At 42.4% G+C, this 12,888-nt stretch overlaps 1 protein-coding gene across 1 annotated transcript; it reads right to left on the bottom strand.

Moving 5' to 3' along the window:
- Positions 1-1,198: 1,198 nt before the first annotated feature.
- Positions 1,199-12,809, bottom strand: mpi (mannose phosphate isomerase). Its single transcript, XM_029668626.2, has 8 exons — positions 12,709-12,809; positions 12,099-12,226; positions 8,893-9,093; positions 8,550-8,691; positions 7,723-7,902; positions 4,940-5,113; positions 3,342-3,550; positions 1,199-3,028 (listed from the first exon to the last, which is right to left on the bottom strand). The coding sequence occupies exons 1-8, from the start codon at positions 12,779-12,781 to the stop codon at positions 2,810-2,812; spliced, it is 1,326 nt and encodes a 441-aa protein (XP_029524486.1). The 5' UTR covers positions 12,782-12,809; the 3' UTR covers positions 1,199-2,809.
- Positions 12,810-12,888: the final 79 nt, after the last annotated feature.

The following is a 12,888-nucleotide window of genomic DNA, read 5'->3' as shown; positions in this document are numbered from 1 at the left end:
TTTGTCTACATACTCATCTCATATGTATATACTGTACTCGATACCATCTACTGTATGCTGCTCTGTACCATCACTCATTCATATATCCTTATGTACATATTCCTTATCCCCTTACACTGTGTATAAGACAGTAGTTTTGGAATTGTTAGTTAGATTACTTGTTGGTTATCACTGCATTGTCGGAACTAGAAGCACAAGCATTTCGCTACACTCGCATTAACATCTGCTAACCATGTGTATGTGACAAATAAAATTTGATTTGATTTGAATACCTAGGTGTCTGGTTAGACTGTAAACTCTCCTTCCAGACTCACATTAAACATCTCCAATTGAAAATTAAATCTAGAATAAGCTTCCTATTTCTCAACAAAGCATCCTTCACTCCTTCTGCCAACCATACCCTCGTAAAACTGACCATCCTCAACTTCACCAATGTAATTTACAAAATAGCCTCCAACACTCTACTCAACAAATTGGATGAGGTCTATCACAGTGCCATATACTTTGTCACCAAAGCCCCATATACTACCCACCACTGCGACCTGTATGCTCTCGTTGGCTGGCCCTTGCTTCATACTCGTCGCCAAACCCACTGGCTCAAGGTCATCTACAAGTCTCTGCTAGGTAAAGCTCCGCATTAGCTCACTGGTCACCATAGCACACACTCCAGCTGGTATTTCTCACTTCCAGTTCTCTGCTGCCAATGACTGGAATGAACTGCAAAAATATCTGAAGCTGGAGACTCTTACCTCCCTCACTAGCTTTAAGCACCAGCTGTCAGAGCAGCTCACTGCACCTGTAAATAGCCCATCCAAGCTACCTCATCCCAAATACTGTAGTTATCTTGCTCCTTTGCACCCCAGTATCTCAACTTGCACAGTCATCCTCTGCACAGCCTACCATTCCAGTGTTTTATTTGCTATATTGAAATTACTTTGCCACCATGTCCTATTTATTGCCTTACCTCTCTTATCCCACCTCATTTGCACATGCTGTATATAGATCTTCCTACTCTATTGATTGGATGTTTGTTTATGCCATGTGCAACTGTGTTGTTGTATGTGTCGAACTGCTTTGCTTTTATCTTGGCCAGGTCGCAGTTGCAAATGAGAACTTGTTCTACCTGGTTAAATAAATCAAATAGTAGAGCACACGTCTCTTCACTCTGGGTATTCAATCCCAATGAAAGCACTGCACACACTAGTACAGAATGTTTTATTTAGGTTTACATACAGACACTCTCTGTAGAGAGTCATGCTACTGTAGAATAGTCAAATGCAAAGCCATGCTCTCATTCCAGCTCCTATTGAAAAGAAACATTCGCATAATGTTAAAGTAAAACCGTTATACCTTTAACCCATAACTCTTAGTCTTCAGACTTGTTTGCAATCAAATGTCTGTATTTATATATACTTTTTTTTTTTTTTTTTAACTATTGTAGTGCAAACAGTTCATGTAATTTAAAATATCCTGGACAAAACCAGTTGGCATACAAAACAAGTTCAGAACAAATGACTTAAGTTATCGTTCTCTCTCTCTGTTCCCGTCCTTCATTCACAAATCGTAAGTGGATCACCGCTGTTCAATTGAAAGCACCTGGGTCATGTTCATTAAGCACAAAACAGAACCGGGGAGGTACAATCAGTACTTCTCCAATAAGGAACTCATTTTCCTTTTGCTACGATGTGCTCTAATGAACACCAACCAGGAGACATGCCTGACCCAACAGAGCTTCATTCAAAATGAACAAACATACTAAATTTAACTCTTTTGACCTTTGGGGAAAGCTGTTTTGCGTGTTTGAGAGACTACATTGCAGTCTGCGACTACAGACTGTCTGCTGTCTGCTATATAAATCAGTAGTCATTCAGGATGCAAGATGAGTCGGACAGTCTACAGTCACCAAATGCAATGCAGTCCATCTCAAACACCAACTTCGTATCATGTAATAGAGTGGGAGGTGTTACCATTGACACAGTACAGCTCACAAGCCACCTTCAGTCCAGACTACTGCTGAATGCATTTCTGTTGGATGCGTGAGTTGAATTGCATGGTCACATGCTGCTTAAGCTTTACATTTTTTCAACTAAACCAACTTCAATGTTGGCGATCCAGCTGAAGAAAAGGCCTCTCCATACAGTAGCTATACATTCTTACTATATGCTCTATTTGTAAGTACACTATGTATGCAGCGGGCAAATATGCATGTGTGAAGGGGCAGGTGCCTTTGTTCCGCAAACATGCACAGGAATCTCAGCATACTGTAAACGCCAAATGTTCCCAATACAGCTGATATATTTAAAATACTATGTTTTTGTTATGATGCATTGTCTTAACAGCACTACTATTGAACAGAAGATTTCCCCCCACTGGAAAAAAAAAAATGCTTTATGGAGGTAATTAATTACAACACGCTCAATTAAAAATCAGCAACGACAGAGTATGTGACACTTACAGCGAGATGTGAGCTGAGGCATACTGTACCAATGAAAACTCCATAATCACCGATACTGTGTAAACCTTCACAGAAACATGGGCCGAATAAGAAGGACCACAGCGAGTACACAAACCACAAGGGCATGTATCACACACACAAGCTGTGCATGTTCCTGTACCTGTCAGGGAGATTGTCTGAGAAAAATGAATGGAACTGCACATAGACTACAGTTAAAGAGGGGTTAAAACTGTTAGTAGGCCATCTTCAGTCTATCACTACTGGCCTTAAGTCAGGGGACACCCCGGCATGACGAATGGGAGAACCACGGGTTGGGTTGATGTTGGTAGGTGACATTAATCAGAAGGCCTGGGGCTACAGGAGACTGCAGGCCCGGTACATAGTCATTCCGGAGGGGGAGGTGATGTGAAGGGAGACGCTCTCATTGGCTGAGATGAAGAGGACAGTGCCCCGGCTCAGGGTGATGTCAGAGAGGGCAGCGGCGGAGGTGCCGGTGGCCTCGCCCTCAATCACCAGCAGGATGCCCGCACAGTCCACCGGGGCCACCGTGTACTGCCTGACTGAGGCTGGCACCTGGAGATGGAGAGAGAGAGGTGGGGGAATGAGGGGAAGCAGAGGACAAAGGGAATAGGGGGTTGGAGAAGGAGGCAGACAGAGGTCGGGGGAGAGAAAGTAGTGAAGGAAGAAGAACATTATTTTACGAGACACACTGGAACAAATATGGTAATGGCTTACTACAAGAGACATTCAAAAACAGAGAATATTGTCAAGGCGGAGTATAACTGTTTGTGTTGTCTGGCGTGACAATGACCATAGGAGTTGGCAAGACACACAAACCGACAGCACAAACAGATCTGGGAACAGGCTAAATGAGTAAGTAAATTACCTGTATCCTCATGACAGTGAAGTCAGGAACAGGTGGGTCATAGAGGTAGACAAAGGGGTCTGAGGGGTCCTGTATGGAGGGGAAGATCTTGGCGCTGGCTGGAGCGGGGCTGTAGTTCAGCATCTCACACAGGGTGTTGACGTCGATGAACTTGGGCGTCAGGCCGGCGCGCACCGTGTTGTCCGAGCAGGCCATGCACTCGATGCAGTCTGAGTAGCATTGTGAGAGAGAATTGGGATATAGGACACTTTCTTTCAAGTACACTTTATAAAAATAAAAATCTTTTTGAAGATTAGAATTCTCACTGCTCTGTATTTGAGATTCATTGTAACTTTACATGTCAACATAATGATATAATTAACATAAACAAATGTCATAGTTTATGTATTTAGTTTATGTATTTCAATGGGTAATCTCAATGTATAACAGATCCACATACTGATATAGCGCCCAAAGTTAGTTAAAAAAAATAAAATACAATTTTTTTTTTTTTAAAGGGCCTGAAGCGCTATACTTTGGAAGCAACAATACAAGTGAGCAGAATATTTTTGTTCTCACTTCTACAGTATCCTCTCAATAATCCAGCACCTGGGAAACATGTTTTCATGGCTGTGCGCATACCACCACATTAAACAATTGCTGATCTACTGTATTATTCACCACATGGCCAAAAGTATGTGGACACCCACTCAAACATCTCATTCCAAAATAATGAGAATTCATATAGAGTTGCCCCCCCACTTTTGATGCACAGAATTGTCTAGAATGTCATTGTATGCTGTAGCATTAAGATTCCCCTTCACAGGAACTAAGGGGCCTAGCCTAAACCATGAAAAACAGCCCAATACCATTATTACTCCACCACCAAACTTTAGTTGGCACTATACAGTCGGGAAGGTAGCGTTCTCCTGGCATTCACCAAACCCTGATTCAGCCTGCCAGATGGTGAAGCGTTATTCACACATTCATCACAGACAATGCGTTTCCACTGCTCCAGAGTGCAATGGCGGCGAGCTTTAAACCACTCCAGCCAAAGCTTGGCATTGCACATGTTGATCTTCGGCTTGTGTGCAGCTGCTCGGCCACGGAAACCCATTTCATGAATCTTCCGACTAACATTTGTGCTGACGTTGCTTCCAGAGGCTGTCTGGGACTCAGTAGTGAGGATTGCTACCGAGGACAGGTGACTTTTCAGCACTCGGCGGTCCTGTTTTGTGAGCTTGTGTGGCCTACCACTAAGAGTTGTCAGAAAAACAGCACTAACTGTTGACCGGGGCAGCTCTAGCTGGGCAGAAATTTTACAAACTGACTTGGAAAGGTGGCATCCTATGACAGTGCCACGTTGAATGTCACTGAGCTCTTCATTAAGGCCATTCTACAGCTAACTTTTGTCTATGGAGATTGCATGGCTGTGTGCTCGATTTTATACACCAGTCAGCAATGGGTCTGGCGGGAATAGCAAAATCCACTCATTTGAAGGGGTGTCCACATACTTTTCTATATATAGTGCATTTCCATTGTTCTCTAACAGCCTATCAATACACAACTTTCACACATCTAGTCGACTTTCTAAAGAATCTGACTGGTTGACCCCTGACCTCCATTGAGGTACGCGTGCGGTTCATTGGCACCCAGAAACATGGCGTCGCCTGGCTCCAGCACAATGCGGTTTAGGAAGTAGATGGAAAAACAGCCGATGTCACCCGGATACTGGGAGTGGAGCCGGAGCAACAGTTCACTGTTACTGTCTGATGTGTCCTTCCCTGCAGCAGCTGAATGAGGTACAACAGGTAAAACAAAAGCCTTTAACATAGGGTCATGTTCATTTGGGAATGCAACGAAAATGTTTCGCTACAGAAAATAAAAAACGAGTGTTTATTGGATAAGTCCCTCCCAGTTTTAGTCCGTTTAATGCATAGTGAACAACCCATCTCTCGTGAAAGAGATTTGTATCTCAACAAGACAAACCTGGATAAATGAAGGTTTAATATTACACAGAAAGATGTTTTGGTGCAAGAGGTCCTTTGGAAAATTTGACTAAGCATTATGCAGTAGAAAATATACTCCTTGAGATTGTATATAATTTATTCCCATGTACTATTGATTACAGGGGTTAAAGAAAGGGAAATAGTTTGGGGCCAAGTTAACCTCCATTTCATGTAAGAAAGTCATGGCCATCATGCTTTTAGGGAAAGAGTATAATTTTGTACATGTATTAAACTGAGAGTTTGACCAATTCCAGTCCCCTTGCTTAGTGGGTTGGGGTTCTCCCTGGGATAATTTGTATGTCGCAGGACAGAGAAGTGCAGTTCTAGGAACTTTTTAAAAGAACATTCTACTCCAAAATTATATTTTTGTCAAATTAATGCTGACACCATGTAAAACATAAATTTGACTTTAACATATTGAACCATGCATATAGGAGCCCATGTATGGTCATATGTGCTATAAGCATGATCACCTGTAGCCTAACTGACGCAGCATAGTGGCTATAAAAATGTACACACAATATCCTGATTATTATTATTAGTACATGAATTTGAGTGAATGATTCATAATTTAATTTCTATTACAAAGTACAGTGCCTTCGGAAAGAATTCAGACCACGACTTTTTCCACACTTTGTTAAGTTACGGTCTTATTCTAAAATGGATTAAATTAAATTGTTTTCCTCAATCTACACACACACACCCCATAATGACAAAGCGAAAACAAGTTGACATTTTTGCAACTGTATTAACATAACAAAAATAAGTATTCAGACCCCCTTACCATGAGACTTGAAATCGAGCTCTGGTGCTTCCTGTTTCCATAGAAACATCAAGGATGATCAACAACTTGATTGGAGTCCAACTGTGGTAAATTCAATTGATTGGACATGATATGGAAAGGCACACAACCATCTATATAAAGGTCAGACAGTTGACAGTGCATGTCAGAGCAAAAACCAAGCCATGAGGTCGAAGGCATTGTCCATAGAGCTCAGAAACAGGATTGTATCGAGGCACAGATCTGGGGAAGGGTACCAAAACATTTCTGCAGCATTGAAGGTCCAAGAACACAGCGGCCTCCATTCTTAAATGGAAGGCAAAATATAGCAATTGGGGGAGAAGGGCCTTGGTCAGGGAGGCGACCAAGAACCCGGCGGTCACTCTGACAGAGCTCCAGAGTTCCTCTGTGGAGATGGGAGAACCTTCCAGAAGGACAACCATCAATCAGACTTTTATGGTAGAGTGGCCAGACAGAAGCCAGTCCTCAGAAAAGGCACATGACAGCCTGCTTGGAGTTTGGGGAAAGATGAACGTAGCAAAGGTGAGATCCTTGATGAAAACCTGCTCCAGAGCGCTCAGGACCTCAGGCTGGGGCGAAGGTTCACCTTCCAACAGGACAACCCTAAGCACACAGCCAAGACAACGCAGGAGAGGATTCAGAACAAGTTTCGATGTTCTTCAGTGGCCCAGCCAGAGCCCGGACTTGAACCCGATCGGACATCTCTGGAGAGACCTGAAAATAGCTGTGCAGCAACGCTCCCTATCCAACCTGACAGAGCTTGAGAGGATCTGCAGAGACGAATGGGAGAAACTCCCCAAATACAGGTGTGCCAAGCTTGTAGCGTCATACCCAAAACGATTTGAGGCTGTAATCGCTGCCGAAGGTGCTTCAAAGTACTGAGTAAAGGGTCTGAATACTTATGTAAAATGTGATGTTTGTTCTTTTTATACATTTTCAAATATTTCTAAAAACCTGTTTTTGCCTTGTCATTATTGGGGTATTGTGTGTAGATTTGAGGGGTAAAAAAACAACAATTTAATACATTTTAAAATAAGCCTGTAATGTAACAAATGTGTAAAAAGTCAAGGGGTCTGAATACTTTCTGAATGCATTGTATATCATTGCTCCTTTTAGTATGTTGTGCAGCGGCGCCTCCCTAAACAATGCATGAAGCTCCAGTTGTAAAACAGCATTTGTAAAACGATACCACACACGCAATTTGAAGTAGAGAAATAAACAGTCATGTAAAACTGGGATCCATATCTAACAAGACACAAAACTTCTTTCCAAAGATTTACACTGATCTCAAATGCAACGTCTCCAGAATCCATACGACGGCACTCCGTCGCAGGGACTTAGAACTTTAACCCCGGTTATTATCTTTTTAATAACCTCTTTTTGAGACGTACGCAAGAAAGTTGAGGCCTGGTCCCAGATCCGTTTGTGCAGTCTTGGCAACTTTTATGGCTGTTGCCAAATAGGTCATGTTTGGCTTGACATGTCAACGACCATAGGAGTTGGTGATACGGAACAAACAGATCCGGGCGTCTACCCACATAAAGAAGTGTATGGTGTCACAAAAACAAAATGCTTATTGTTTGATGCTCACCTTCCTCAGTGACTCTTTTCACCAGCATGTTGAGCTGGTCCACAAACACTTTCTTCTCACAGTTCATCATGCGGGTGAAGCACTTCTTCAGGGCCAGCGAGGTGCGGCCCGCCTCCCCTCTACTGCTCACCAGCTCCTCTGCCGTCTCGCTCCCTACAAGAGCGTGGAATTCTGGCACGGCTGGGGGGGCGACACACACACACACATTTTACACTCTCGGCAAACTTGAATACAATCCTCGGATGGATTGTAACAGTCAAGGCCGGCTCTAGCCTTTTGGAGGCCCTAAGCACGATTTGGTTGGTGACCCCCCCCCCCCCCCCCAAAAAAATGAGTGGCTCCCCTCTTGGTGGAGGAGAGAAACATGTGCAGTTTTAAAGTACATTTCCTACAATTTGAAAAGTAACAGTTAGCTGTAGATAAAATAAAAGCGTGGGGAGAGGGCTTTGCCTCCCACAGAGAGTGGTGCCATTTTTGGTCCACTCCTCCGCATTCCCCATACTTTTGAATGCACTGCTAAGTGATACAATCCGTTTCCACTAGCATTGCTATATTCTCCAAAGATGCTAGCCAGAATATTCTAGATGTCGCTAAATAACCAGGTAACAAACTTAAAAATAGTTGAGGAAACGACAATACCCTAGGCAAGTCAAAAATGAGCCAACACTTCAAAAGAACTATCCCTTTAAAGGGATTACTGAGCATCATTGATCTCCATCTTAAAGTGAAGGAAATCCCTCAACTGAGCTGCTGTGCTGTTGAATACATTTTAAAAACATGGACTATAAAACACTGATAATGGACAGTCTGCAAGATATGGGACTCACATTTGAGAAAGCCAATGATCTCTTCCACGGGCCTGAAGCCACAGAGGCCTTCAAAATGGGTGAGTGCTATGGCCATCTCAGGCTTGTGGTTGTTGTCAGGGTAATGCTCTGGAAACTGAGCATGGAGCCGTCCAGCCAACTCCTGGTATGAGCGCCAATGGGAAAAGAGCAATTTAATTTTAAAAAATGAAACAAATTTAGAATAGAAACACAACAAAATACACCATATCTACATGTAACCCCCTCCTCCCCTTTGGTTTTTGGGTTGGTCAGTAGACATTCATTTTCCACTGAAAAATGCTGTGCTACAGTGTGGCCTAATGAAACACGACCCAGGACTTACCCTGTTCGGATGGGCCTGTATTGACAGAGCGGTGTTGACCGACAGGACCTTGAAGAGGAAGGGAAGCTGGCCCTGGAAGGTGTCTTTGACCTTTGACCCCAAGCATGCTGGGTAGTCTGCAATCCACTGACCGAGCGTCCTCTGGGCTATCCGGTTGTCCTTGATGAGGGCGTCTCCTTTGGGGTGAGCACCCATCCAAAGCTGCAAGACACACAGGGAGGGGCCACATCATTGACCATAGAGTATTTCTCTTTTAGAACAGTTTAATATAAAGCATGAGCTGGCACACACCCAGAGAATGTTATTTAGTGTAGAGGCGCTAACTAACTGAGAATAAACTGTAAAAACAAAGAGACGCACACTCCATACGTGTAACCTCCTAGTAATTTATTGGGTAAAACATTTCAGCATCACTGCCTTCTTCAGGGTCTTTTTTACCCAATACATTCCTGGGAGGTTATACACGGAGTGTGCGACTCTTTAAATATATATAAAAACAGTTATCACTTTGTGATTTAACTTTGTCATCCATTGTGATCAGGTTCTCTCAAAGATAAAAAAAAATACCTTTAATTAATTTAGTTTGTTTTAAGTATGAAAATGTCAGAATGATAGAATGATAAACAGGATATGAACACAGTTCAATAGAATGATCTTCAATGCATATACGATAGCCTAGGTGCCATCTTAGGAAGCTATTGTTTAGGACCAGAGGATTGTCTCAAACAGGAGAAGGCACCCAGACTATTGACTATGGATGCTGATTGCGGAGTATGAAAATACATCTGCCCATTCACCATAGCTCATCCCCACTCCCATACTCAGACCTATTAATGTCAGCAGCATACCACCCTGCATACCACCGCTGGCTTGCTTCTGAAGCTAAGCAGGGTTGGTCCTGGTCAGTTCATGGATGAGAGACCAGATGCTGCTGGAAGTGGTGTTGGAGGGCCAGTAGGAGGCACTCTTTCCTCTGGTCTAAAAAAAATCTCAATGCCCCAGGGCAGTGATTGGGGACACTGCCCTGTGTAGGGTGCAGTCATTCGGGTGGGACGTTAAACGGGTGTCCTGACTGAGGTCATTAAAGATCCCATGGCACTTATCGTAAGAGTGTTAACCCCGGTGTCCTGGCTAAATTCCCAATCTGGCCCTCAAACCATCACGGTCACCTAATAATTCCCAGGTTACAATTGGGTCATTAATCCCCCTCCTCTCCCCTGTAACTACTCCCCAGGTCATTGCTGCAAATGAGACTGTTCTCAGTCACCTGGTAAAATAACAGATAAAAAAATTGACCTTTATGATAAACCCTCCCTGTGAAGCTAAATAAAGAATGACTTGTGACAGGGCAGGCATTGAGGGAGCTTGAAGGGTAAGAGACTCTCAGCCAAAGTCCTGAAGGGCTTTGTAAAAATTAAAATTATCTGCAGGACAGGAATGGGGAAAAAACACCATAGGCTACACCTTCAGAGAGAGCATAAGGATTTATACAATTATTAAAATGTCATTTTAATATTTTATATAATTTACATTTTTATTCTGATTTCTATTCAGTTTGTGTTGAAAAGGTTAACACGGACAGACGAGGAAAAAAAGCCAATCAGGATTTCTTTGGGGGTGGACATCTGCCATTTACAGGGGATAACGACTGCCTCCTCTCATCGAAGCCACGGTACTGCAGACATTGTTAGCGGAAAACAGGATCCCTCCTTATATTGAATGGGAAAAGGAAGATATTTGTTGTCAATCTTTGTGTAAAAAAATGTAATGTTTTGAAGACAATCATGGTAATAATAATAATAATAACTTTTAATAGACCAGATGCATGTCCTTGAACCAATTATTTTAAAATCACACAGAAGAGTATAATTTACTTGCTAATAATGTACCTCTCAGATTCAAAGGGGTTGGGTTAAACGCGGAAGACACATTTCAGGTGAACTACTGACTAGGTATCCCCCTATGACAACCTATACAGGAACGGTGGGTCCCCCCGCGGGACGGTTGCGCTAACATATGCTAATCACATTAGCCTGAGGTTGTAAGTAACAAGGACAGACATATCTGATACTGGCAGAAAGATTAACAGGAATTTAAGCTAACTGCACTCTCCAATTTACAGTTGCTATTACAGTGAAAAAATAATATGCTACTGTTTGAGGAGAGTGCACAGTTATGAACTTGAAAATGGATTAATAAACCAATTAGGCACATTTGGGCAGTCTTGATACAACATTTTGAACAGAAATGCAGTGGTTTATTGGATCAGTCTAAAACTTTGCACATACACTGATGCCATCTAGTGGCCAAAATGTTAATTGCACCTGGGCTGGAATACATTATGGCCTTTCTCTTGCATTTCAAAGATATTACATCTGTAAAAATATGCTTTTTTGTGTACTGTGTTATATTCCCCTACATTAATTTAACATTTACACAACCTTCAAAGTGTTTCCTTTCAAAAGGTTTCAAGAATATGCATATCCTTGCTTCAAGTCCAGAGCTGCAGGCAGTTACGAGTTGGGTGTGTCATCTTAGGCAAAAAAAATGTAAAAAAGGGGCAGATCCTGAAGAGGTTTTTAATGGCAGCCTGCAGTACCCCAGTCGGTCTTCAACTAAAGTTACTGAATGAGAAGGGGCAGCACTGTGATAGCACGCAAATTCACTTCTTGGAGTAGCTCAAACTGTACATGTTATGTCTCCATGAAAAGCCATCTTAAACGACTTAATTTAGCTTAATCTGGCTATTGAGTTCACATAGGAATGAATGGTCTCATGTGATAAATGCCATTGTTCAGTCAATGGTCATTCAACTGTATTAGGGCAGAATTGTTGCAGTTATACTTTAGAGCACTGGTTACTTTGTGCTGAACGTGATAACAGATGTGCGCAATGGGAAGTATATTGTAAATTTCGATTTGGAAATGCTTAATGTTTTTGTTATGATTGGGGGCCTACTGGCCTTTAATGAATGGGTCGCATTTAACAGTATGCTGTGTGTGACTGCTCTCTTTCTTTTGGCCGTGTATGTGTTTTTATTTAAAAAAATATTCCCTCCTACACAGAGTGCGCAAATTATGGTCACTTTAGATGTGCCACTATTGTAGTCGCTAGACTATTGGTGAAGTTTGACGTTCAGGAATATTTTTTACCCCCGCTAAAGCCCTAGGTCCAATAATCACGGTTCACCACTGTCTAAATGTTACCTCGGCATAATGTTTGTCAGCTTCAATGACCACCGAGGTATCCCCACCAACAACCAGTTTGGCCACCTCACTGTCCAGACCGACCTTCCCCCATGCATAGTTCTGCACTGCACAGGATAGCGGGAATACTGTCAAATGAGAAAATAGAGACCGTAACTTTCAATATGAACAACATGCACACCAATTTTAATCACAAGTCTACAATATGACTGAGAATTGCACTTTTGAGTAAGTCCCTCCGCACTGCAGAATCTGCAGTGTTCATTGAAAGCAAAACATCAGCTATTTTATTGGTTATTGAACTCAACCTTTTAATTCGAATATATCTCGTGTAAATAATGTGTTCTCATTTTCAAAATACTAAACGATACACGATAACTAATGCGTTTGCGTGCTCTATTATGAAGGTGGCTCGCGTGCAGTACGTAATCTCTGGTAAAATTACATTGGATGCTTGCGAACGGAGTTGCTTTACTTCATGTTTAAATACGAAAACATGCTCTGCTGTTCGATTGCGGTTATATGGCGACATTGTCGCTACATGTGACAGTGTCATTAAAAGCATTTTACGGATTAAATCAATACAAAAAAAAGGAGAAATATGTTTCACCTCTTACTTCCTCCATGGCTGCAACGTCGGCTATCACTGTAGTTCTGACGTCTTTATATGGCCATGGGCTCATCCTATGCCGCGTTCAAAACAACTGGGAACTCTGAAATCTCTGACTTCCGACTTCAGTGCGTTCAAGACAAACGGGAACTCGGAGAAACATTTTTAATGGTCATCCAA

Source organism: Oncorhynchus nerka, linkage group LG9a (assembly GCF_034236695.1).
Source record: "Oncorhynchus nerka isolate Pitt River linkage group LG9a, Oner_Uvic_2.0, whole genome shotgun sequence".
Lineage (NCBI taxonomy): Eukaryota > Metazoa > Chordata > Actinopteri > Salmoniformes > Salmonidae > Oncorhynchus > Oncorhynchus nerka.
This window is presented reverse-complemented; position numbering and strand designations above follow the sequence as displayed.